Raw genomic sequence first — 27,469 nt, forward strand, 5'->3', positions numbered from 1 at the left:
AATATCCAAATACTTTTGAATAAATGGTGGTGCAGCACAGATATGCCTCTATATGGTTTAGTATATCTTCAGCCCAGCAGTGTAAACTCTTAAAAGCAGAAACTGTTATGATCATAAACCACAAGCACATGTCTTTCTGAAAAATGCCAATTATAAAAAATACTTTCATAGTGTCACGAATGACCCAGGCAGGGAGACGAGGAGGCGGACACAGGTGCAGGTAGGAGCGATATAAATAAATAATTTATTAAATAAATAACAAAAGAAACAAGGAAACGAGGAACAAGTAAACATGTAACAAAGAAACACAAATAACCAATAACAAACGAGCGATGATAATAAACAAATAAGAAATATATATATACAAGGGAAATAAACTAGAAAAATAAACAAGGCAATAAACTATAAACGTGAAAACAAGAAATAAACGAGAAACAAATGACTAAGGTTAAATACAGGGAACATAGAGCTAAACAAGAAACTAAACTAGACAAGGGGAACTAAACTAAGCAGGGCAAGGGAGAAAACAATGGAAATAAAGGAAACTAGAAATATACACGAGATAAACACAGAGCAAGGACTAGGGCTATGAAACGCGGAGAAACACAGAGAGACAAAACAACAGAGGTTAGTGCAAAGACCGACGGCGACAAAGTGGTAGACGAGGGCTATTTATAGTACATAAAACACACTAGAATTGGAAACACCTGGGGAAGGGGCGGAGCTACAAATGAGACACACATGGAAAAGTACTGAGACGGGAGACAGAGGGGAGCACAGGTCACGTGGGGAAGACACACAGAGACACGAGACAGGGCTAAGACCTGACACATAGGGTTTAAAAGGGCTGATAAAAACCTTTAGAAAAACACTGCAAAACACCACAAAACCAGCAGAAAAATATAAAAACCATAGAATATTTGTTTTAGCAGGAAAAGATAGTAAGCTTAATTGAATGTGTTTAATTGTTTTTATACCTGTCTTTTGAATTTAAACACATTTTATTTTGAATTAGTTTAAACACAACACACACAATCAAAAATCAAAAGCACAAACACATGCCCTCCCGCCCACCCATAAAACCCTAACAGAACATGCTAAGAAATATTACAATCTGAACACAAAAACTTGTCGAATTACCACATTATGGTTCATTAAAAAGTGGGCTTTCAATGTTTAATATGACCTCCCCTTCCCTCACAACAGTTACTTTTAACGTCACCACTCCACACAGTGGCGGGAACGCTGAACTCCTCCATGGTGTCACTGAGGAGAACAGTCTCATCGCCTCACGATCTCCATCTCCACTGTGATCTTCAGTGACTCTGGTTCCTGTAACACAGAACATGGTGATAGGAGTAAGTTTTAACAGTCTACATTCTTTTCTGGTACAACAGCACAACAATAAAGTGTTAAACTACGGCACTGTAGTTATTAGTAGTGATGGGTCAGACTCTTAGCCGGCTCTTTTAAATAAACGACATGCGCTGACTCCAGAGAGTGAGCCAATATATATATATATATATAAATATAAACGTATAAATTAAAGTTTTACGATGATACATATAAACCACAGTAGAAGACAGCATAAAAATATACATTAAGGAAGAAAACTAATGATAGAAATAGTGAAATACTAACAAGAGGCAACAGTGAAAGCTCCTCATAAACTCTTACAGTTTTTAGGCATTTCTTATTATTAGCTCTCTAAAGGTTTTCAAAAGTGGAATAAATTCCAGTAAGAAGATATCAAATCAAGTATTTACAATGATGATAGTAGTATTTACTCAATAAAATAATAATATTAATAATATACTTAAAATCAAGATCAGTGTATGAAAAAAAAACATATATATCACCAAGGTTCACATTTACAGAGATTTCAGTTTTCTTTAAAAAGAAAGAAGAAAAGTCTTGCCAGAATTAAGATACAATGGAACATAAAAAAAGATGATTCACATTCTGATTGACAAAAAGAGCATTCAACATTGAAGTGCTTGATCTACCCACACCTTACACATGTGACCTCACATAAACTGTGTTTTGTAGCAACATCAGCTCCTTCTTCCACAACAGGGCAGATCATAACAGAAACCAATCAAACCCTCAAACATGAGCTCCTTTTTATGTCAATCTTTGCTAAAGTTTTCAAAAAACATCACCTGGATGCTTGTTGTTTTTTATTTGCACAATTATTTTTTATTTTGTTGAGTGACACTTTGTTGATGGTGTTCAGCGCTGTTTATTTCACTGTATAGAGTTGCACATTTGAAAATAGTATACACATTTACATTGGACCTGTTTGTTTACTTGAGATGGGCCTTTGTTTTTGTATTTCACTATTTATTTTTATAAAAATAAAGCCATATAAATAATATATATTTTATATAATGTATGTTTCAACTCTATTAATTCATTGTACACATAATTTGGTAATAAATTGAATTAAGCAACCCAAAAATATAAGTAGCTACTTGGAAGCCGAAAGAGCCGTCTCTTCTTATACCTCTTTTCCACCAAAAAAGTGCTGGTGCCGGAGCCGGTTCCAGGGAACCTTTTAAGAACCCTCTAAGGAGTCACTCACTACGTATGTAAATGTGGTTTGATTTGTTACAAACAGCAGAGATGTAGTAATGATTCAGGACATTCAAGGCAGAAATTAAAAATGATGCAGTTCTAGCATACAGTTTTTTATATACATTTTTGCAGTCTCATGGCTCAGTACATCTGTAACAAAAAAAAATCTAGGAACAATTAAAATCAATAAATACTTTTTTTTTTTTATTTAAATACATTTATGAAGCCTATATCTATGTAAGAAGTGTAAATCATCCTTTACACACTATAAATTTCTTCATTTCTGTATTGGTATTAAGAACTTTATATAAGGTGTATGGCTATACATATGCCTATTGGGTTCTGTCTTTTCTTCTCAAATTAATGCACTAAACTGACGCAGCTCTCTGTAATGAACGTCAGTCGGTAACAGATGCTGTAAATACTAAATGCCTCTTAAGAATATTTTTTTAGTTGGAGGACCATTGCTGTCTTAGAACTCCAGGACAATATTTAATAAAAATATATTTGTTTAAAAATTACAAAAACATTATTGGAGACAATCAGTGATTTTAAATTATTGTCCAGCCTTAAGTATTATGTATAATTCATATTCAATATACATATCAGTGGTGTGCAGTAAGGCCTCTAAGGGGCTGACCAAATGTGCATGTAAATAATTACTTATTTTTTTATCAGGATGTATATAATTATTGCAAGTGTAAGCATTTATTTTATAGATTAACGAAAAAAACAGCAACTAATTCAAAGCATTAGCCTGTGTTTTTCGTTGCTATAGGACTGTATGATTGACAGCGGTACTGACCAATCAAAGCTCTTTAAAATGTCTTCTGCTCACGTGTCCGCGGACCCTTCTCCTGATTTTGAGAAGGGTGTAGTAATGAGTCTATTAGAAAAGTCTTAGGACAATCTAACCAATAAGACTCATGCTTTTCACTCCGGGGGCGGGGCCATGGCTGCCTAGCCCCTTCTCTGCGCTCGGATGAAGGGGTCAGGCTACGCGCATTGATTAGTAGTAAAACGGAGAGCGCATGCTGGATTAATTAAATATTTAGCTAACTATCATGGAAATAAGACAGATATTGTGTCATATTATATTAAAAAGCCTTTTTAAAGGCTGCCCTTCAATGTGAAACTAAGTAATATGCCGTGTGACTGGTGATTTTTGTGTGTACTTAATGTTTTGGCTGCTCTGGCGTCCTGTAGAGATACAAATGAGTGATATTTGTTAAACGCCTGTACTTGTAGGAACATTAAGCATTTATTGTTGGGTCTATTGTAGGCTTTTGTAGTTTGTAGCTGTATTTGTGGACTGTTTATGTGTATTAAGTTCATTGGAACTACTGGTCTGAATCTTCAGGTCTGGAACTTAAGCTGGTTCTCTGGCTCTATAGCAGTGGTCTCAATCTTATTCTATCTGGGGGCCGCTGTAGGTAGAGACTGGGTGAGGCTGGGCCGCACACGACAAGAACACGTATTTTATTCAACACATTCTGCCATGCCAGGTGTTCTGTCGAGTGATGCTACCCATCGATACACGCTTTCTAAAGTGCTATTTGTATTATTATTTCAAGTGTACTATAATAATTCTGTTTTTCTAATATTTTTTGTTCATTTAATAACCTGGACTGTCATTACATTGTCAAAGTGTAATGGCAATTAATAATAATAATAATAATAATAATAATAATAATAATAATAATAATAATAAAATATGATCTTAAATAAAAAAAAAAAAAAGATTATAATAAACTCTTACTACCATAACTTTACCCTGATACGGTGGTTTAGACTATCCAAACATAGTACATGAACTTCTGCTGGAAACATGCTCTAATATTGTGCTACTTTTGTGCTTTTACCTTTAAATATACACAAAAGGGTAGCACGGTTTGTCAGGGTAGCACAAGTCGACAGAACACCAAATCTCTCGTCTCGCCGTGTGGGCGTATCTTGATAAGGCTACAGGCATGGGTGTGGTAGTGGGGGGAAAAGTGGACCTAAGTACCCAGGGCCCAAGTAGAGAGAGGGGCCCATGAAAATCCTGATTTGTTCCAGTTCTTTGTGTACTGGCATGGATAGGGGCCCACTGACATTGAGAGTGTACAGGGCCAAGAATTTGCTGCTACGCCCCTGGCTACAGGTGTAGTCAATTTTAAACTTTTAATGATTAAATGAACTTTACTGTGCTCTATATAAATCCATATTTTGCCGTTTGTGTGTGTAAGGCTCGAATGTGTGTGTGTGTGTGAAGTCCCTGATTGGCTGAAAGCAGCGCGGCGGCTTGATTCATTTGAATAAAGAATGCGGGGTTGCGTTCAACGCAACGCAACCCAACCCAGCCGGTATGCAGTGGCTCTCTCCATTGAAGTGAATAGGATGCGATGTGCTGTTGAAGATACATCAGCAATGTTATTTTATTCTTTATTCTGTTTATTGTTTATGTAAAAACTGGGTTTGCAACATTGAATATTAATCAAGCAATCGGTTATTTACACTGGAGGAGGACCCTCATTTACTGTGCCGCTGAGCATTTACAGTTTAAAAGGGATTAAAAATATTATAAATAAAATTAGAAAAATTAGAAATAAAAACTAGCATTTACTATAGACGAATAAAATATAAAGATAAAAAAGGAAAAATAAAAAACTTTAAAAAGATCATAAAAATTAGTACATCAAAAATAAAAATATATATCTTATGAAAAAAATTATTTGATCAATAAAAATAATAAAAAATATTTAAAATGAATTCAAAAATAATTAATATAAAATAAAAATTCATTTAAAACAAAATCAAAGGCTTTCTAATAGTGCGCAGAATAATATCAGTTTCAGTTAGTTTCGGTTTCAAATAATTGAAACAGCTCACCAAAACCTCAACCTATCCTTTATATTTGACAATATTTGATTAACTTTACAGGTCCTCACTCATCTTAATTAATTTAACTAAACTGAGTTGTTATATTATTTGAAGCCTCGCGCTGAATTCAGCTCGGCGATGCGAGAGAGAGAGAGCGGCGTATTTTGCCTGATTTCTCTTGATTGAATATGAGTAAATATTCAAATTTAATACCATACATTTTGCTACACTTTATAGGACTTTATTTATTAAAAGTTTTTTTAATCGCAGTGCCATGCAAGCTTTCAAGCTCGTTCTGCGTGACTGCAGCATGCAGGAGAGATTTTAGTCAATTAATTAATATATACATTTTTAAAATAAATTTGCCCTGGTGATAAGAAATGAACGCTAACATATAGCTTTATATTGCTGTGTATTTCAAATGTTTTTTAAGGTTTATATACTTGACATGCAGCACCAGATGACAGGGTGATGCTTTATTTTTTAGATATGAAAAAAAAATTAAAAGTGACTTTCAGTTACATAGCAAAGTGAAATGTGACATAAATGACATAAATAAAGTTATGTCCAGTTCTCCAGCTATTGAGTAAGAATAAGCATCTGTTAAAATTCTGGACAGCAGAATGCCTGTGTCTGCTCTATTAAGCTTAGTCTGTGTACTAAGCATAAATATAAATCCTTATAACTGTTTGATCCAGGTGTTAAACTGTTGTATTAATACCATTTTAACGTTTTTCGTTTTTATGTTTTGAAATTCGTTAGATTATATTTTTGTCAACATTTTGGGTTAATTTTCGTTTGTTATTTTTCTAATAATAATAGAAATTATATAATTAATTTATATATATAATTAATTTATGCACTCATTAATATGCCATACCACATGTCTGTCTTTGTTAAAGAGCATAATATAAAGTATTTCAGCATGAAAGCACGTATTTGTAATGTGTCATTACTACATCTCTGCTGTTTGTAACAACACGTCTCGCAATTGGCCCGCGGGCCGCGAGTGTGAGACCCAGGGGCGCAGATGGACATTTTGAACTGGGGGGGACCAAGCTGTAAAATTATATATATATATATATATATATATATATATATATATATATATATATATATATATGCTGCAATAAACTTTAGAATAATCACTTTTCTGATCAACACTAGCCATACTGAAACTGTTATTGGTCTGGTATGTCAATATGTCCCCAGTGCCATCTGCGCGCATTCTTACACCATGATGCCAAATCACTGACATCCTACTATTCCATATCACATTGTTTGGTTTTTGAAAAAACGCTGTCATTGTTTTTTGTTTCTTCATTGCTACAGCCTAGGCAAGACCAGGAAGACAATGTTAACATTTTACATCTTATAATTTCAGTTAACAGCGACTGCTTACTAAAATAACATCATAATAACATCATACATAAAATCAATGGAGAGAGCCGCTGCATGCCTCGGTGCATGCCGGGTTGCGTTGCGTTTAACGCAGCTCCGCCCTCCGGCTCAACTTTATTCAAATAAATCCGGCCGCCGCACTGTGTCCAGTCCAGCCAATCAGGGAAAAGCAGGCTGCGTCCAGCCAATGAGGGAAGAGCAGGCTGCGTCTTCACACACACACAAGCCTCTTAAGGTGCTCACGGCGCGCGTCCACTGGCACTTAAGCACCGACGCACCCTATTCATTTCAATGGAGAGAGCCGCCGCATGCCGCGATGCATGCTGGGTTGCGTTGCGTTGAGAGCAGCCCCGCCCTCCGGCAGGAAAGTTGATCAGATCTCAACTTTATTCAAATGAATCCGGCCGCCGCGCTGCGTCCGGCCAATCAGAGCAGAGTAGGCTACGTCACGTAGAGCGTCACACACAGAAAAGGCGCAATTCAAAATGGAGGAGAAGCTGATAACAGCGGTCTCTGGCTTCCCTGAGCTTTATGACCCCTCACTTGTTATTTACAAGGACCTTAATAGGCAGAATTTTGCATGGCGGAGGGTTGCAGAGTGTGTGGGGGTCTCGGGTGAGTGTGAATGAGTACCTTATTAGTATGTTTTTGTAGTAGTTTGTTGTAGTAGTTTGTTTTGCAGTTGGATTGGTCTAAATATTTAACCAGGTTAACTAGCTAGTTAGACAGCTTGGTTAACTGGTACACATGATAAAAACTGTGCTTAAAAAAAAGTAACTTAGGAAATATCTCTGTAAAAAAATCTACATATATTTAAAGATTATTTAAATATGTTGAATTAATTTTTTCCCATAATTGCTGTGCTCTGGTGCATTAACAAAAAGTATTTTGAAGCACTAATGCCTATGATCGGATATACTCAAAGTATAGATTATATGTACATTTAAATTATGTTATGTTAGTAACACATTTAGTTACTATAGTATTTATTAATAAATTAGAATATGTTCAGTACATTAGCAAAAACAGAAGAAGTATTCCTTTAAATATAACATCGGTTTTTGCAAATTATAATAATTTGTAACGTTTATTTTATTTAGTAATTAAGGCTTATGTATGTGTTTCCTGTTTGTGTGTGTGTGTTATGAATATTATACGTGTGGATTTTCACCAAATTATTTCTTGACCAATGTAAATTGTAAAATGTTTTTTTAATAAAGTGTTCTGTTCCACCCCCAGAGGATATCTGTAGGACTCTGTGGCGCAGTCTCCGTGACACCTACAAAAAGGAGGTAAAAAGAGAGAGAGAGAAGATCAGGAGTGGGGCAGGGGCCTCATTACACCGTCCATGGCGGTTCATTAATGTAATGGGGTTCCTTGCCCCATTTGTTGAGGCAAAGGAAACTACATCAAACCTAATGAGATGCTATTCAGCTGCAGCCTCATCCAGCCAGCCAGGCAGCAGTCAGCCAGGCAGCAGTCAGCCAGGCAGCAGTCAGCAAGGCAGCGGCAGTCAGCAAGGCATCAGCAGCAGTCAGCAAGGCAGCAGCAGCGGCGACAGTCAGCCAGGCATCATCAGCGGCAGTCAGCGAGGCATCAGCAGCGGCAGTCAGCAAGGCAGCGGCAGTCAGCGAGGCAGCAGCAGCGACAGTCAGCCAGGCATCATCAGCGGCAGTCAGCGAGGCATCAGCAGCGGCAGTCAGCAAGGCAGCGGCAGTCAGCGAGGCAGCAGCAGCGACAGTCAGCCAGGCATCATCAGCGGCAGTCAGCGAGGCAGCAGCAGCGACAGTCAGCCAGGCATCATCAGCGGCAGTCAGCGAGGCAGCAGCAGCGACAGTCAGCCAGGCATCATCAGCGGCAGTCAGCCAGGCATCAGCAGCAGCGGCAGTCAGCAAGGCAGCAGCAGCAGTCAGCAAGGCAGCAGCAGCGGCAGTCAGCCAGGCAGCAGCAGTCAGCCAGGCAGCAGTTGCAGTCACCTGGGCATTAGCAGCAGCCAGCCAGCAGCAGCACCACCACCACCAAAGCTAGGCATCCAGCAGCACCAAAGCGAGCCAGGTAGCAGCCAACACAGCCCAGCCAGCCAGCACATCCCAGCCAGCAACAGCAGCGGAAAAATTAGCACCCCTGCAACCACAAAAAAAAGAAAGAGGAGAGAAGCCATGAGCTCATTTGAAGAAAAACTGATCGCATGTTTAGGTGAGCCCAGCCCACCTCCATTAGATGAGGATGAGTTATTTTTTAAAAGCCTAATTCCAGCTCTAAAAAAACTACCTGATGCAAAAAAAACACTAACAAAATTGAAAATACATCAGCTGATTGTAGAAGGTCTGGAGGAATGTGCTTAAAAAAATTATGGGTTTCTGTTTTATAATCTGTTTGGTTCCAGTTAAAAAAAAAAAAAAACTACCTGTTTTCTAAAAAAATTAAAAAAAAAATTTAAAATACATCAGCTCATTGTAGAAAGTCTAAAAGAACTTAGTTTTATTTTATTCTACATTTTATAATCTGTTTAATCAATGAATTTTAATCTTTACATTAAAAATTTGAACCACTGCCATCGTCTTGGTCTTTTTTGCTATCCTTGAAGAAAAAACTGATGCTTTCTAAAATTTTCTTAATCCATTTAATTTCTTAACATTTATATATTGTGTGTGTGTGTTGGGGGGGTGGGGGGAGTGGTGGTATGACATGATCCTTTCCTTACTGATTTAAACAATTGTAAATGTTATATAATATGCTAAAATATTCATAAAGTCTTGCTTTTTAGTTCTATAATTTGATAAGAACACTCCATGAGATTTGTATGTAGGCAAGGTAAGAGAATGTGTATATCATGTGAATTGTCAATATGAAAATCAAGGTGTTAACATTGTGCATGAATATATTTAATGATCAAAGGAAACAGCTCTTTAAAAGTGGATTAAGTGGCTCTTAAAAGAGCCTTTGGGTTGTAGGCAGCTCTTAAAAGAGCTTCTGGTTTAGGGCAGACTACACCACGTGATGTTGCCATGGAACAGCTCCTTCTTGATTGAAGTAGTCTGTGAAGGTCTCCCTCATACGAATAGCCTGCCTAGTGGCATTGTTGGACCCAACCCTCTCAATGTCTTGCAAAATAGACACTGCGTCCTGTTGTGCCTGGTGTGGAGCATCAGATGGCCTCCCTACATCCTTCAGGTTGCTCACTCGGAGGAAGTTGTGGAGAGCACAGGTGGCTTTGACACAGTTCTCAGCAACTGTGTGATGAACTTCAATCACACGCCGATACATTCACCACTGGGAGGAAAGAATGCCAAAAGCACACTCCACCACTAATCTGGCACGGCTTAGACGGTAGTTAAAAGCCCTGTGTTCCCTGGAGATGTTTGTGCCAGGATAGGGACGCAGCAGGTTTTGGCGTAGAGGAAAGGCCTCATCTCCTACAAAGACATGAGGCAATGGGCCACGATGCTCTGCTCCTCGAATGACAGCATCTTCTGGGAGGTCTAGGGTGCCATCTCTGAGGCCTTCACCAAAGGCAGAGTTGTATAGTGTGCCTCCATCACTCGTTCTGCCATAGCTGCCAACATCAACAACCCGGAAAAGGTAGTCTGTATCTACAACAGCCAAGAGAACAATAGAAAATGTCCCCTTGTAGTTATAGTACAGGGAGCCAGAATTAGAGGGGGCCTTGATGACAACATGCTTGCCGTCAAGAGAACCAATGCAGTTGGGGAAGTTCCAGCGATTTAGGAACCCATCAGCAATGTTCTTCCACTCCTCCTTTGATGGGACAGGCAAGAAGTCATCTACGAGGGAAATCCAGATGGCTTCACTGACTTCCCGGACCACCCTGCTCACTGTGCAGTGCCCCACACGGTAATTGAATGCAATGGTGCGAAAGGAATCTCCCGTTGCAAGGTACCTGTAAATAAAATAGAAAATTGTGTGTGTGTGTATGTATATGTATATATATATATACGTGTATGTATGTATATGTGTATATATATATATATATATATATATATATATATATATATATATATATACACACACACGTGCAGGACGCTTGGCATTTGCCAGAGAACACCAGGATTGGCAAATTCGCCACTGGCGCCTTGTGCTCTTCACAGATGAAAGCAGGTTCACACTGAGCACATGACAGACGTGACAGAGTCTGGAGACGCCGTGGAGAGCGGTCTGCTGCCTGCAACATCCTTCAGCATGACCGGTTTGGCAGTGGGTCAGTAATGGTGTGGGGTGGCATTTCTTTGGAGGGCTGCACAGCCCTCCATGTGCTCACCAGAGGTAGCCTGACTGCCATTAGGTACCGAGATGAGATCCTCAGACCCCTTGTGAGACCGTATGCTGGTGCGGTTGGCCCTGGGTTCCTCCTAATGCAGGACAATGCTAGACCTCATGTGGCTGGAGTGTGTCAGCAGTTCCTGCAAGATGAAGGCATTGAAGCTATGGACTGGCCCGCCCGTTCCCCAGACCTGAATCCGATTGAGCACATCTGGGACATCATGTCTCGCTCCATCCACCAACGTCACGTTGCACCACAGACTGTCCAGGAGTTGGCAGATGCTTTAGTCCAGGTCTGGGAGGAGATCCCTCAGGAGACCATCCATCATTATACATAGATCATTCATTGAGGATTATTTATATATTATTATTAGTGCCCCAAAATCGCAATTCTGTCTCTGTGTTTATGGGCTCAAATTGCCCACCAAGAACTTCCTGGAACTATCTGAAATCTCCATGAATCACGTGACCATCAAGGATTTTGAACTTCCCTTGTCGCGACGCTCTCTCTCTATGGCTCTGATGGAGAGGACCTTTGTGATTCTAGCAACACTTGGCCAGAATCCAAAAAGATTTTCTGTCAAAATAACCACCCCATTAAAATTGAATAAAAATCAGTTTTGAGTCTGTAAATAAAATACTATAAACTAGTTTGAGAAAATAAAGAGTATAAAACTAATCAAAAGCTTTTTGAAAGTGAAACACATTAAATAATATAGATAATAAAAGAAAAGGTAGGAAATTGTACTAAAACTAGTGTTGCTGGAAAAGACAGTTTTGCGCTGACACTTTATTAATATATTCTGAATCAGGACACAACTCTTTAATAAAAGTAGCATTATAAAGAAAAACATTTCTTTGAGTTATTGACAGAATGTTTTATTTTAGACGAATAGTAAAAATCGGTAGCTTTTAGAAGTTTGTCTATAATATATGATGCTGGTTGTTAAATTGTGTATTTTTTTAACAATGTAAAGTTGCTTAAAAAGTGATGACAATGTTCATTTTCTTCTGTATTGTCCTGTATTTATATTCCTTATCTTTATTGCAGTGTTATTATTATTATTATTATTATTATTATTATTATTATTATTATTATTGTTATAATGACTGAAAGTATCAGTTAAGGGCCAGCAGGAAACTATAATTCACAGTAATGGTTTTAAGTGGGATTTCTTTTTACTTTAATTTGCAATTTTTTTATTGTTTATTATTACAGTAAAATAGCAAGTTTTCTGTTAAATTAGCGAATCAAAGTTATTTAAAAAAACACTAGATAAATTCCACCTCGTACCTGACCTTCTCCTCGCTAAAATCACTTCTTTGTACATTTTATATTTTTACAAGCGGACTTTTATTTTGACGGGAAAGTCACGGATCTGTTCCTCCCGCAGCGCCGGAGGAAGAGCAGGATCAGAAGGTATGGAGAAGTTTCTCTCTCTCTCTGTTCTACATTCACTCCTACACCAACACCACCTTCAGCACCTTCAGCATGTGCAGCATTTACACCACCAGCACTGGATCTTCTCCTAGCTCTGCTCAGCAGTCTGACTCTGACCCACAGACTCAGGAGGGGGGTTTGAGTAGGGGGTCGCGGAGCTGGGGATGGGGGGGCTTTACAGATCATACACAGGATAACGGAGCCTCACACTCCTGCCCCTCCTCCCCCACATCACTAATACACACCTCAGATACACAAATTTAATATGTTTAAGACATCCAGGCGTCTAATAGAACTGTATTGTTTGGAATTGCCTGCTAGCTTAGCTTAGCTAGTTATCTAGATAGCATTGGCTAGGTTAGCTAAAGGTGGCTAAACCCTTAACTTACATTCAAAATGAATGTAGCCCTCTATCTAGCTGCTGTATTATTTTAACAAAACTGCTCTTTATGTTTTTCTATATCGTCGTGGTACATTAAAAGAGCGTGGTTCTTGCTCCACACAGCTTTTTATGCACATATTTACAAAAGTATTAGCAATATTAAAATATTTTATGATGTGTTTTTGTGTGGGAATAATGGTTTAATATTCATCTACAGTGGGCCAACAATAGGGGACCAAACTAGCTGATGTTAGCTAGCTAGCTAAGGTTACCAGCGTTTTTTTTAACCAGTAGCTACATTGCCTAGCTAGCAAAAGTTGTCAGCACTTTAACCAGCACCTAATGTTATTTACCTAGCCAATGATCCCAGTGCTTTTTTAATCCAGTATCTAATGTTATTTACCTAGCCAATGACCCCAGTGCTTTTTTAATCCAGTATCTAATGTTATCTAGCTGGCTAATGTTAACAGTCTAACATTTTTTCCAATGTTTTTATTTAGATATAAAACATTATCTAACAAACACAGTAAAAAAGTTAGATTACACAATTAAATACAGTCTAACCCACAACCCCCCTCCCGAAAATAAATATCTAAATAAACAGCCCCCCTTTCCAAATAAAATTAATTCAATATGTATTATATTTATAATTATCTTTTACAATATATGTAATTTTTGCTGTTGGAAGGTTCTGCAACATTTGACTTCTTCAATGTGAAATATTTGGTTTTGTAATTTTTGTCCAAATTTGTGAACATGTCTAACAGAATAATCTCATACTTAGAGTAATTATTTTGATATAAATTACTCATTTGCCTCTCTTACTTCTTCCCAGAAAACTTACATTTTTGTACATTGCCAAACACAGTGAAACAGGGTTCATTTAGAATCTGTGCATTTAGTGCAGACATCTGAAACGTTACTATTATAGAAATTTAATTTCAAAGGCTTTATATGAGTTTGAATTAACCATTTATGGGTCAATTTTGGTTATTTAAAGTGTCAAAATATCATGTGGTGCGACCGTCCCACCATGACTATTGTTTTGAAATTACTCCTAACCTATATATTTTATTTTTTTTGCCTTTTTCGGCATGATTTTTAAATTGTTTTTTAGTCCTGTAATTTTACTTCCATCGTAATATACAAGCAAATTTTGTCCGATAGTCTCCATTTTATAGAATATCATGTTGTGCGACCATCAAGAAACTACTACTTTGGGACCTTTATTTTTTAAAACCAATTTAAATACAGGAAGTTACATAATTTACCAGTTTGCCAGGGACCTGTGGAAGCTGCAAGCAAGTTTATAACGCTCTGTTCTATTTGATAAAAAAATAACCTTTTTAACAGCTGGTATGTAGTTGCCACATTTGGATATCATGTGGTACGACTTCAAAAAAAATAAAGAATATTAAGTTATTTCTACAAATATATAATTTGATTATGAATTTCTTAGTGAACTTTTGTGGGAAGTTAGCTTATTTTGTTAAGGTGGCTAATTCTCTGCCTGTAAATTCTGACTGAACTTGAAAACATCATGTGGTGCGACCAAATGTCATGTGGTGCGACCATTGCAGAGTGTTTTCCATGATAGATTTATGGGATAGATTGTCACATTTTGTGCTTTTATATTTAGTTGATGAAATGTATACATAAAGTACTATATTTTACTTTTTTTTAAATATTTTAATGCAATTTGAGTGATTTTGAGTCAAAATTACAGATAATGTTTAATCTTTGTAAAATATAATTTAAAAAATGCAAAAAAAAAAAAAAATCAAGCATGTCTTTTAACTTTTATATATTTCTTTACAACTGTTAATCTATTTTACCAGATGCCCCTGTCAAGCAAAGTAAAAAACGCTCGCCATAGGTAGCGTGTTAATTCCAATCCTGCAGCAATCAGACTTGTATAAGATGCTGGCCAAAAAATCAGGGTCAACTATTACTTGCCATTGAGAGTGTTCAGAAATATGATGTAATGATTCCAGGCAAATTAACAACTGTTAGGGGTAGTGCTGGGCGATATAACGATATCGATTTGTTTCGCGATAATTTTTCCCTCGATGACGATGATAAGCCTGTGCAATAGAATTCGATAAACATTCATTTCCATTTCCCGTCTAGCGCCGCAAATGGGCGCAGCACGTGATCACGCTGAACTGCATGCTCAGCCAAGTACCACTGGGGCTGGATCTGATCCAAGTCCTCCCATAAGTCTGCAAACCAATGAAAACACAAGGTGTAATCAATCCAGAGGACGCTGGAGCAAATTAATAAATAGTTAAGAAAATTGTAATAATCACGCAGTTATTCTCATGCACGCGGGGGATTTGACGCGTCTGTCAAGCAAGTTAACGGACCGTTTTGGGGGCAGAGATTAAGAAGTAAAGCAGGTACAGCTCAAATTTGTAGTTTAATGCTCTACTAAATTAGTGGCTTTAAAACTGGCTCATGATAGGGTTGGTTCTGGCTGGATTTTTTCCTGCCTACAGGCTGCATTTGACGGAAAGCAGCTCCTCAGTCAGACAACAGTGTCAGCATATAAATCGCATGCGTTTCCTACAGGACAAACCATTTAAAAGTGCAGATGAACTCAATAAAAATCACACAGTGTCTGTCTGGCTTAAAATACTTAGGTACAGCTTTTAAATTAATAAATCAACATTCATTAAAAATCAGTGAGAAGTTCTGTATGCTAAATGACAAGCTAAGCTAATAAGCTAATAACATTTAATAATAACAGAAAAATAGATATGAATTTGGAAAATAACCATCTAAAGTGAGCTCAAAATGCAATAAGAAATATAATCTAACGAATTTCAAAATATAAATTAAAAATATTGACCTGCAGGCAGTAAAAAATAAAATAATAATACTTCAAAAAAACCCCAAAGTAAATGACCCATAGAACATAACGAACAGAAAAAATAAATGTGAAATTGAAAAAAAAATCATCTAAGTTCAAAATGCTAAAAGAAATAAAATCTAACGAATTTAAAAATATAAAATCTAAATATTGCACTGCAGCAGTACAAAAGCCTAAGTGCTTAAACAAACAAACAAAAAAAAACAGCCTATCACAAATCATTTTCTTGAGCCCGACCCAGCTGAGGAAAAGGTGGGAAATCTTTTTTTTCCGGGTCCTGGAAAATTTTGTGGTGAATTAAATAGGTTGCATTTTTGTTGTACTTTAATCAGTTTTTAATCCGTCTTTTTAAAAACGAATATTCGCTGCCAATCAGTGCCGAATATTCTGAGCTCAAAAAACGCTTTTGGGGCCAGCCCTACTAATCTTATATAATTTAACATGGTTTAAGAATATAAAATAATTTCTAAACAAACGAAATATTTAATATTGAGCTTATAGCCCATGTTTTTTTTTTCAGCCGTGGAAAATTTTTGCAGTGGATTAATTTGTTTTTAATCCGTCTTTTTTTTTAAAAAACGAATATTGGAATATTTGCTACCAATTACTGCCGAATATCCGGAGCTCAAAAAACTATTCAGGCCAGCCCTAATAATTATGGAGATACAGAAAAAAATATTGTTATAAAACTTTTGTCTATAACTCCCTTATTCTCTCACTAATAAAAACAAACCTTTAAGTGTGACAAAAAGTGATTTGATTTATATCGTGATACATATCGATATCGACTGATATGGAAAACTATATCGTGATAAGATTTTTTTCCATATCGCCCAGCTCTAGTTAGGGGCACCTTAAAATTCACCCCCCCCCCCCCCCCCCAAAAAAAAATATTCAATTAAAAAAAACTAAAATAAACTACAGATGCTAAAGAAATGGTTAAAAACTAGTTTTTATTTATTTAGTTTTTATTAAATGTCCCCTTTGTGCAACCAGAAACAAACAAACAAAAAAACTATTGTAACAATTGAGAACATCTTGTAACTTAAAAAAAAAAAATGTCCAACATAGTTTAGGTACTGACACAATGCACCCTCAAACCAGGTTTATTCAATTATAGAATTAAATGTTCCTAAAAAAGCCATAATATTCACTGCAATGACAACACATCATAATACTTATGTTTTACACATATTACATTGTGATGAGATTTTTGAGAAATCTTTGCTATTTTAATTGAATCTGGTTTAAATCAGATCTCTGAGTGGTCCAGCGGGCTAAGTGCTGGTTCGAAACCCAGTCATGCAGCTTGCCATCAGCTGCTGGAGCCATGAGAGAGCAAAATTGGCCTTGCTCTCTCTGGGTGGTTACAGTAGATGGTGCCCTTTCCTCTCATCAGCCCTAGGGTGATGTGGAACAGCACAAGCCTGCATCTGTGAGCAGAACCAAGTCGCTGTGCTTTCCTCCAAGCGTGAGCACTGTGATGCTACTCGAAAAATGCTGCATCAGCAGCAGTTCAAAAAGAGGCGGAGTCTGACTTCACATGTGTTGGAGGAGGCGTGTGCTAGTCTTCATCCTACTGGTGTTGGAGCATCACTAGTAATAGGGGAAGTCTGAATGAGTGAGTTGGTTAATAGGTCATGTAAATTAGGGACAAATTGGGAAAAAAAAAAGAAAATAATTCTGGTTTTGTATGGAATTCTGTTTTTGTATTTATTTATTTTGTTTCATTTATTGTATATTGGTCTCTTTTAATAGTTAAATAGTAATGATACGAAACTTTGTCATTTGGAGCGACCACTCATCTGGTGCAACCTATAATAACAGTAACTGTATTAAATTTAAAATAAAGTATCCATTTTCTGTTGCTGAAATTTTAACTATTGATACTGTATGCTGACGTTAATGGTATTTTAGAAAACATTTTATCAGTTTTAATGTATTTACAGGAAAATTTACCCTTTTAACTACATTATAGCCAGTGATTGGTACACTAAAAAACAAAATTGAGATCATTATTTACAAAAACTAAAAAAATATGCAAATAATTTATTTATAAACACTTTATATTACTGGGAATTTGTAAAATAAAATATATTAAGGAAATGTATTAATTTTAACATAAATCACAGTCGCATCACATGACATTTTGTAAGGCCAAGGCCAATTCTTCTATAATATATAAAAAATACACTAAAATCACTTAATCTAAAATTTTAATGAGTTTATGTGAACAATTGCTAAAGATTCTCTTATTTTTTGTATTTTAAAATTGGCATGTTGAAAATCCTTATACGTCATTGACTTTTTAGAAAAATCATTGTATATCCAGATATGTTTTAACATCATAGCTACACCCCACTGCAGGAACTCAAAAATCCTCCCCAGCAAGACAGAGGGGGGTGGGGCTTCCCTACTAGACCACTGCGCTCCACAAAACCAGCGAGCTGATTCACGGTTTCTCCTGAAAGGCAGAACTTTATCCATGGCTCCATGATTAGCGTTAAGAGACTTTCCATTTACACATGGCCAGTGGCATTTATCATCATTAATAATACAGCTGAGCGAAACGATTTGGGGCTGCTGGAAAATTATTCGGGGCTGAAGCCCAGGCTAGGCGATGCCCCAGGTTGGAAAGCAGGTTGCAGTTCTCGAAAGAGGCAAACTTACAGATTGTTTGAGCTCAAAGGAGCTCTGGCACAGACACGAGAGGACCGCTATTCCTCCTATTACACCTCAATGTAGCGGTGCAGTGAGTCTGAAGCTGTAATTTTACTTTTTTTAAAAGTTCAATCAAGGAAATCCTTCCTAGTGTGCCTTTAAATAAAGATACTCAGGGAAATGGAAAACGAGTATTTTCTGAAGACCAACTTTGAGTCTTTTACCCAGAACTAAAAAAAGGGAGAAAACACGAGAATACCCCAAAAGAAGGGGAAACAAAAAGCTGCCCCAGGGGAACACCCAAGGAGGCTTTAAAATAAAACCTAGAATATTTGTCTTTCTTTCTTTCAAACTAAGAAAGTTCTCAGCTTCTTGTGAGACCGGAATAGAATACAGACTGTCTGAACAGTGGGCGGTCCTTATAAAGGCACTAAGCAGGTGTCCGCCTGATTATTGCGAGTGGCAAAATGTGGCCTCCCTCTAGTGGCTGGAGGACCACCAGGTACAGTACAGAAGCTTTTATGGGAATATAAAGATGTACCATTACTCACGGGCATTACTCACGGCTTTAAAAGACAGTCTTTTCCTATATCGCCCGCAGCTGTGCGCAATCTGAGTCCTATTTCATCACTCACACTCGCCGAGGCATCAGCTGTTGTGTGAAGACCCTCTCGTGTGAAGACCAACGCGGGTAAAGACCTGCGAGTCTATCTGCGCGAGTCCACCGACAAGGCAGCCCGTCCCACTGCTTCCTAAAATGTGCTCCTATCACATACCTGTAGTCACCGGTACTCACGGAAGGCGAAAAAACACACACAGGCGCCAGGATCATACTAACCTGCGTCCACTAAAACAAACCACGCCCACTACTACCTCATTCTCTGTTGGGCTGTCGAACTGCCAGTCGGCTGTTAACAAAGCAGACTTTATCGCCTCTTATGCAAATCATCTGGCCTTACAACTGCTGGCCCTGACTGAAACTTGGATTAAACCTGAAAACACTGTTACTCCGGCGGCTCTCTCCAATAATTATTCCTTCTCTCATACTTCTCGTCTTTCAGGACGAGGACGTGGAACTGGCCTATTAATCGCTAATGGCTTAAAAAATAAAACATTAAAACTTAAAACATTACATCTCGAGCCATTAGCTCAAGCAAACTGCAGCCATGGCTAAAAAATAACTCACTCAGGGAACTACGCTCCAAACTCCGAGCTGTCGAAAGAAAATGGCAAAAAAAAACAAAAAACAAGCAGACCTAAAAAACTACCAACTGCTCCTGGCTTCCTTCTCAGCCAGCATCACGACTGCTAAAGGTGAATTTTATCACAATAAATTCAGCTCCCTCACAGACTCCCGGAAATTATTTGCTACATTTAAATCACTACTCAACCCTCCTCCTCCTCCGGCTACATGCCTTACGGCTGAAACACTTGCCTCATTCTTTACTGGGAAAGTGGCAGCTATCAGCAACCAGTTTACTGATGTAACATGTAGCAGTCCTACTACATGCTCTGCAGCCCGGTGTCCCTCCACCGAAGGCGTTGCGCTCTCCTCGTTCACTCCTCTCACTGAGAACGAGACACTGGCTCTCCTAACATGTAGCCGTCCTACTACGTGTCCGCTTGACCCAATTCCCTCAAACCTACTACAAACCATCGCACCTGCAATCATTCCGGCTATCACTCACAGGATCAATGCCTCTTTAACTTCTGGTGTTTTCCCAACTGCTTTCAAACAAGCATGTGACACCACTGCTTAAAAAGCCTTCTCTCAACCCCGCCCAGGTTGATAGCTACAGACCAGTCTCACTACTACCCTTTCTCTCTAAAACACTCTAGAGAGCAGTTTTAAATCAGGTCTCTGGCTTCCTCTCCCAGAATGACCTCCTGGACCAGAACCAATCTGGATTCAAAAAAGGACACTCTTCCGAGACGGCTCTGTTGTCTGTGACTGAAGCGTTAAAAACTGCTAGAGCTGCAGGCCAGTCCTCAGTGCTCATTCTGCTGGACCTCTCGGCCGCCTTCCACACGTTCAACCACGACTTTCTCCTAACTATACTCTCAAACATGGGGATCTCAGACAGTGTGCTGTCATGGTTTAGATCATACCTCACTGGGCACTCGTTCATGGTGTCATGGCAAGGACAGCTGTCCTCAGCCCACTCCCTATCTACTGGGGTTCCCCAGGGTTCGGTACTGGGTCCCCTTCTCTTCTCAATATACAACGCCTCTCTTGGTCAGGTTATCGACTCACATGGCTTTTCCTACCATTGCTTTGCTGATGACACCCAGCTATACCTGTCATTCTCACCTGAAGATCACTCAATATCTGCATGGATATCGCAGTGTCTCACTGACATATCCTCATGGATGAAGGAGCATCACCTTCAATTAAATCTCTCAAAGACTGAACTTCTGGTCATACCAACAAAACCATCTTTTCAACACAACTTCTCTATAACCATCGACTCTCTCTCTCTCTCTCTCACCGACAAAGGTCGCTAGGAACCTGGGTGTTATGGTTGATGACCAGCTCTCCTTCACACACCATGTGGCCTCAGTTGCTCGATCCTGCCGCTTTGCACTTTATAACATCAGGAAAATTAGACCGTTCCTGACGCAACAGGCCACCCAACTCCTTGTACAAGCAGTCGTCATCTCACGCCTCGACTACTGCAATGCCCTACTAACTGACCTCCCGGCCTGTGTAGTAAAACCACTCCAAATGATCCAGAATGCAGCAGCACATCTGGTCTTCACCCAGCCAAAATGGGCACGTCACCCCGCTGCTCATTGAGCTCCACTGGCTACCAGTTTATGCTCGCATCAAATTCAAAACTCTTACAATCGCCTACAAGGTGATGACAGAACAGCTCCTTCCTACCTGCACTCACTCCTGCAGGCTTACACTACCTCCCGGCCGCTGCGCTCCTCCAATGAACGTCACCTCGCTTTACCAAACACTCACACAAAGCAATCCAGACTGTTCTCATACAGAGTTCCCCAATGGTGGAACAAACTACCTTCCACTACCAGATCAGGAGAATCTCTCGCTATCATTAATAAACTGCTGAAGACAGAGCTCTTCAAAGAGCACTTACTCTCCTAACACCTCTAACTAACTACCTTCTAGTACCATATCAGGAGAATATCTCATTATCTTTAATAAACTCCTGAAGACAGAGCTCTTCAAAGAGCACTTACTCTCTTAACACCTCTAACACACTAACTACTTCTAACCTCATTTCCTTCTTCCTCTCCTTCATTTCTCTATCCCTTTATTTCCCTTCGACCTCCTTTAAGCCCTATCTAACTCTTAATTTCTATTACTTTTGTACTTGACTATTGTAAGTCGCTTTGGACAAAAGCGTCTGCCAAATGTAATGTAATGTAATGTACCAGTAGTTTTGTCAATATGATTTAGGCAGTTATCTTTAATTAATTGACCTGCTTTTATTTTATTATTCAATTCCATTTTTCTTTGTTTTTTCCAGAAATTAAAATATTCTCCTGAAATTCATCACCAACAACCAGGATATTTAACTAAGAGGAATGTTAAACTGCTGAAAGAGGTGAAGCAGAAGCCTTCCAGAAGAATCTCCAGAACACGCAGAAATTGCTTGCTACATTTCCGACATGGAGAAACATCAGCACTCTGTCAAGAGTTTTACTAAACAGAGTGATCTCAAAAATCACCAGTGCATTCACACAGGAGAGAAACCACATCACTGCTCAGACTGTGGGAAAAGTTTTACTGAACAGAGTACTCTCAAAAACCACCAGCGCATTCACACAGGAGAGAAATCATATTCCTGCTCAGACTGTGGGAGTAGTTTTACTAAACAGTGTACTCTCAAAAATCACCAGTGCATTCACACAGGAGAGAAATCATATCACTGCTCAGACTGTGGGAAGAGTTTTACTACACAGAGTGCTCTCAAAACACACCAGCGCATTCACACAGGAGAGAAACCGTATTACTGCTCAGACTGTGGGAAAAGTTTTACTGAACAGAGTACTCTCAAAAACCACCAGCGCATTCACACAGGAGAGAAACCATATTCCTGCTCAGACTGTGGGAAAAGTTTTACTAAACAGAGTAATCTCAAAAATCACCAGCGCATTCACACAGGAGAGAAATCATATCACTGCTCAGACTGTGGGAAGAGTTTTACTACACAGAGTAATCTCAAAACACACCAGCGCATTCACACAGGAGAGAAACCGTATCACTGCTCAGACTGTGGGAAGAGTTTTACTCAACAGAGTACTCTCAAACAACACCAGCGCATTCACACAGGAGAGAAACCATATTACTGCTCAGACTGTGGGAAAAGTTTTACCAAACAGAGTACTCTCAAAATACACCAGCGCATTCACACAGGAGTAAAACCATATTACTGCTTAGAGTGTGAGAAGTGTTTTTCTACAGAGAGTCATCTCAAATATCACCAGCGCATTCACTCAGGAGAGAAACCGTATCACTGCTCAGACTGTGGGAAGAGTTTTAATCATCAGAGTCGTCTCAAAAAACACCAGCGCATTCACACAGGAGAGAAAACAATCCCAAATCTGTTCCACAGCAATTAAAAGTGCAAATCTTAAATCTTTCGGACAGAACACCTTATCCTACACAAATGTTTCACTTTGTCTCTTGGGACACGTTCCACCAGTGGATATAGCGGGATATTTGGTTGTTGTATTACTCAAGTTTTATTCTATTTTTCTTATTAGTAGTGATGGGTAGATGAGGCGCCATGAAGCGTTTCAACCCATAGGGAACCTGTATTGAAACTGTGTCGAAACTGTGTCATGAATACTCACACCTACTGGACCTTAAAAATCACTATAGGCAACCTAGTTGACGGACTAATTTTATTACCTAGTTTATACAAAATATGCTTTGAGTAATTTTATTTTATTGTATATAATATTATTTCATATATTCAGTTACATTTAAAATATCAATAAATAACGTGAACATGTAACTCTAAGTGAATGTGTTTGGACTGAGGATGCTTTTGGACTGTCTTTTTTTCATTCATCCTTCAGCCGCAGCAGGTCCAGCTTGTTATCCAAAGAGCGGACATTAGACAGGAAAAGCGACAGAATCGGAGGTCGGTTAGCATTAGCCTAGCGCATTTCCCCCTCTTCAGCCCCCGCTTGCACCGCCTCCTCCTGCCCTTTGTCTGCTGTGATCCGCTCCCCCATGCCGGAGCGCAGAGGAGCTGTAGTCTGCCCAGCAGAGCTCGTATATTATTGTCCATAGTTTCTGTTTTACTGGCCAAACTGTTGGTTCAAAGTTCGGTTATTCTATCTATAATACACCTAGATCTGTGTGACATAATCTGTCCCTAAACCTGAAAAATCTGATTTTTGAAATGCATCATATAATTTAGACTTCATCTTAAATCATGTAAATGAATTGGTTTGGGTGTAAAAATTGGTTTATCAGGCTACAACAGTAGTAAAATATGTGAATAAAATAGTTTACAAATGTGAAATAAATATCCGAAAAGAACTGCTGTAAACTCATTTATCATTAATCTGATTGGTTAGATTGTCATATAACTTTGCTAATAGACTCATTACTACACCCTTCTCAAAATCAGTAGAAGGAGAAATGCAGACACTCTGGGGCAGAAGTCCTATAGCACCTGAAAAACGCAGAGTATTGCTTTGAATTAGTTGCTGTTTTTTTTTTTTTTGTTAAAGGACCACTATGTAGGACCACCGGGTTTTGTGTTTGTTTTGTCCTCTGACTCCTCCTGCTGCTCCTTCCCCAACACTAACTCCGCCCACTGAGGTTGCCAGCACTACAGCAGTACCACACAGCAAAGGAGCTAGCAGAGCTGGTTCAGTTAAACCTCAGCTGCTACACAGCTTAAAAAGCCTCAGCATGTCTCAAAAAATGCTCAGTGACCAAAGCAGAAATATAACAAGAGTGAATACTGGCAGTGAGTTTGAACGGTGGAGACATAGAGCTCAAAAAACACAAGACCGACCCAGAGCTGCTACTTTTCTCCTGAACAGATAAGCTAACTGGCTAGCTAATGGTCGCGGAGGTACACCGTGGAGATTGCTTGGTCAGACAGGTCCGGCACACTGCAGAGCCTCGGTCCGTTTTAGAAGAGTTTAGAATTGCTGTATTTCTCCTCTCCTCTCGCTCGTACTCTCCACCCCTCCTACTAGTCTTAACGTTGTGTAGTGTTGTAAAAATGAAAATGAAAGATGGGTCCAAACCCAACCCTCATCCGGGGTACAACTCCCCTACGTGTTTGTTTGATAGAGAGAGTCGCAGACAGGTGGAGTGAAGTTGGAAGCAAACCAAGTATTTATTACAAAGTACTGAGTTCAGGAGAACCAATACATACAAGACAGTTAACAGCCGTCCCAGTATAAGTTCTGACGCCCCTCTGATCTGACTCCATGTTTATACCCCAAATGACGTGAAACCTGCTGATGATGCGTTGCTGATGATTAGCTCATGATAATATGCATAATTTCACGTGTTAGTACTCAAGTTTCACAGGTCTGACCGGACCACTAGTGTTTGGCCTTGACTGTGTCCAGCCGGACAGTGTGGTATTGTTTCAGGAATTGACTGTGTGCAGCCGGACAGTGTGGTATTGTTTCAGGAATTGACTGTGTGCAGCCGGACAGTGTGGTATTGTTTCAGTAGTTGGACAGTGCCGCCCTCCCTATGTGCGCGCGTCCTCCTCCCGCTTTGGTAGGTGAAGGACTTTGCACGTGTGATGGAAGGTGTTTATTGAAATGATTCATAATCAATGACGTGTGATAATTCATAAACAAATGACGACTATTAATGATATTACTCTTTGTTCCATGCGATGATAATGTGTCCTCAGTAAACTGAACAGCGAGCATATCTGAGATGCTGAGTGGAGTTTTTCTATCTGGGGAGAGCAGTATGTGTCTATGTGTGTGTGTGTGTTAAGGAATGCACGTCACAGCTGTTCTGTCTACAAGTTCTGGCGCCAGGGTCATCTTCCTTTCTGCTTGCAGTGTTTTGAGAACCAGTCTGATATGCCCACTAAGGGATTATGTCATACCATTTGTCAGAAGAAGTTGACGTGTCACAATGGTGGCACTGTGCCCATAATTGGGAAAGCAAGATAGTAAGGGTGGGGTATAAAGAGAGCATGGGACTCTTGCAAGGCAGGAGATCACTCTGTATTCATACGTGTGTCTTCTCAATAAATCTTGTTACTCATTCTGATCAAGACTCAGAGACTCTGAAATTTCTTTCTTCCTGTCATTATTTTCCACCACAATTTGGCGTCACGGAACAGGATGAGCATGGTCTTGCGGTGGAGGGGGAGAGACTAGCACCTGCCGAGGACGCTCTCCAGCAAAACAGCTGGGCCCCAGAAGCAAGGGAAAATTCCACAGAATAAGGACAAGTACCGCGGGGGTAAGTGCGGCCTCTCACCCCCCACTCGCAAATCCAGGCCTCATCAACAAACATTGGTGGTGAGTGACAGGTTATCTAATTTACTCATTAAGGAAATTTTAAATGTAAAATTTGTTCTTAAATTAATTTACTCCCCTCCATCCTTCTTTCAGCACTCCGCCCTGGACAGTGTATAGTTACATGACGGTGTACAAGACTAGCCTGGTCGTGAGGCCTTTATTGATGTATGTAAATATATCTTTAAAGTTAAAGAGAAGACTAGCCTGGTCGTGAGGCCTCTATTGATAGACGTGTCATTAGAGTAATAGGTCCCGGGACCGTGGGGAGGAGTGCATAAATAATACTAATAGTACAGGGTACTGATTGTGTATTAAGCAGGGTTAGAAGAAGGAAGATGAGACGTGATTATTGGGGCTAAATTACTCTGAGTCATTAAAATCGAATGAGAGAACAAAATGGGATCCCAAGTAACTAAAGAATTGAAATTTAATCCAAAAATTCATGATGCAGCTCTTTTCAATCAAATGAGCCAAGACTATATGTGTATGTCTGTGTGTGTGTGTTTATGTAGTGTTGTTCAAAGGTTTGGAATCATTAGCATATAAACCCAATATACATATATTAAAGTAGGGCAGAATATTGAGCCATGCTGGTACTGTTCAATGTAACATGTTTCATTATCTTTATGGAGAATGCTGTAGAATTCTGAGGATGACAGTTTAGTGAATATGTGAGACAGCTTCATGTTTGAGTAGTAGTGATGAGTTATGTACAAATGTCCACATTGTGAAAGTCATCCCTGATTGAAACAGAAAAGAGATGAGGATTCCAGGCTTTTGATACAATGTGTGTGTGTGTGTTTCTGCGTGTGTTGAATAAAGCAGTGAGAGAGATAGACAAAACATCTCTTTTCTGCTATCTTCTATCACATTTGGTGTGCGTGTGCGTGTGTGTGTCTGTGTGTGTGTAAGTGTGTATGTTTCTAACATTTGTCTAACTCTGATATTCTATAAGCGAATCTAATGATGAATATAATGTGTGTGTGGCTGTGTCAGAATCGCTCCCTATTCCAGAAATAGTGCACTATATAGTGTATAAACCATTTTTTGCAATACTGTTTAAAACCGCAGCAGTACATTCTGTTCCCTATATAGTTCACTATGAAACAACCTAATGCATCACAAAATTTAGAAATTTCAAAATATACTATAATGCAATGCAGTGCTGTTGTATTAGACGTCCTCAGAGCAGGACAAACATGCTTTATTGTTTGGTTGTTCCATAATTCGTTTAGTAAATAGAAAATGCTACATAGTGAAAGAGTTAATGAGTGAGCCATTCTGAACACAGCTTCTGTCTTCATGTGGTTTAGGCCTTTTCTATTCTTATTCTTTTCTTATTGAGACTGATTTCAGCTCAGTCTCAGCTGAATGAGATTTAAAGAATACACATATCTAATTTCTCTAGTGGTTCTCATGTATCTCAGTTTATGCTGATCTTTTGATTCTCTTAATGAGGATAGTAGATTTTAGAAACCAGTAAGAAAAGACCTTACTT

At 38.9% G+C, this 27,469-nt stretch overlaps 4 protein-coding genes across 4 annotated transcripts in view; all 4 read left to right on the top strand.

The window, feature by feature from the left end:
- The window catches only part of LOC103028529 (NACHT, LRR and PYD domains-containing protein 3), a 383,714-nt gene that overhangs the window by 76,011 nt on the left and 280,234 nt on the right, over positions 1–27,469 (top strand). The window lies entirely within an intron of this gene.
- The window catches only part of LOC125801133 (zinc finger protein 658B-like), a 171,781-nt gene that overhangs the window by 18,031 nt on the left and 126,281 nt on the right, over positions 1–27,469 (top strand). The window lies entirely within an intron of this gene.
- Positions 6,991–9,233, top strand: LOC125801654 (uncharacterized). The gene is made up of 2 exons (XM_049478435.1): positions 6,991–7,463; positions 8,055–9,233. Exons 1-2 carry the CDS (start codon positions 7,326–7,328, stop codon positions 9,183–9,185), a joined length of 1,269 nt encoding a protein of 422 aa, XP_049334392.1. The 5' UTR covers positions 6,991–7,325; the 3' UTR covers positions 9,186–9,233.
- Positions 12,476–27,374, top strand: LOC125801368 (zinc finger protein 239-like). The gene is made up of 2 exons (XM_049477983.1): positions 12,476–12,541; positions 21,972–27,374. Exon 2 carries the CDS (start codon positions 22,114–22,116, stop codon positions 23,065–23,067), a length of 954 nt encoding a protein of 317 aa, XP_049333940.1. The 5' UTR covers positions 12,476–12,541; positions 21,972–22,113; the 3' UTR covers positions 23,068–27,374.

The sequence above is a fragment of the Astyanax mexicanus genome, chromosome 4 (assembly GCF_023375975.1).
Source record: "Astyanax mexicanus isolate ESR-SI-001 chromosome 4, AstMex3_surface, whole genome shotgun sequence".
NCBI classification, from domain to species: Eukaryota; Metazoa; Chordata; class Actinopteri; order Characiformes; family Acestrorhamphidae; genus Astyanax; species Astyanax mexicanus.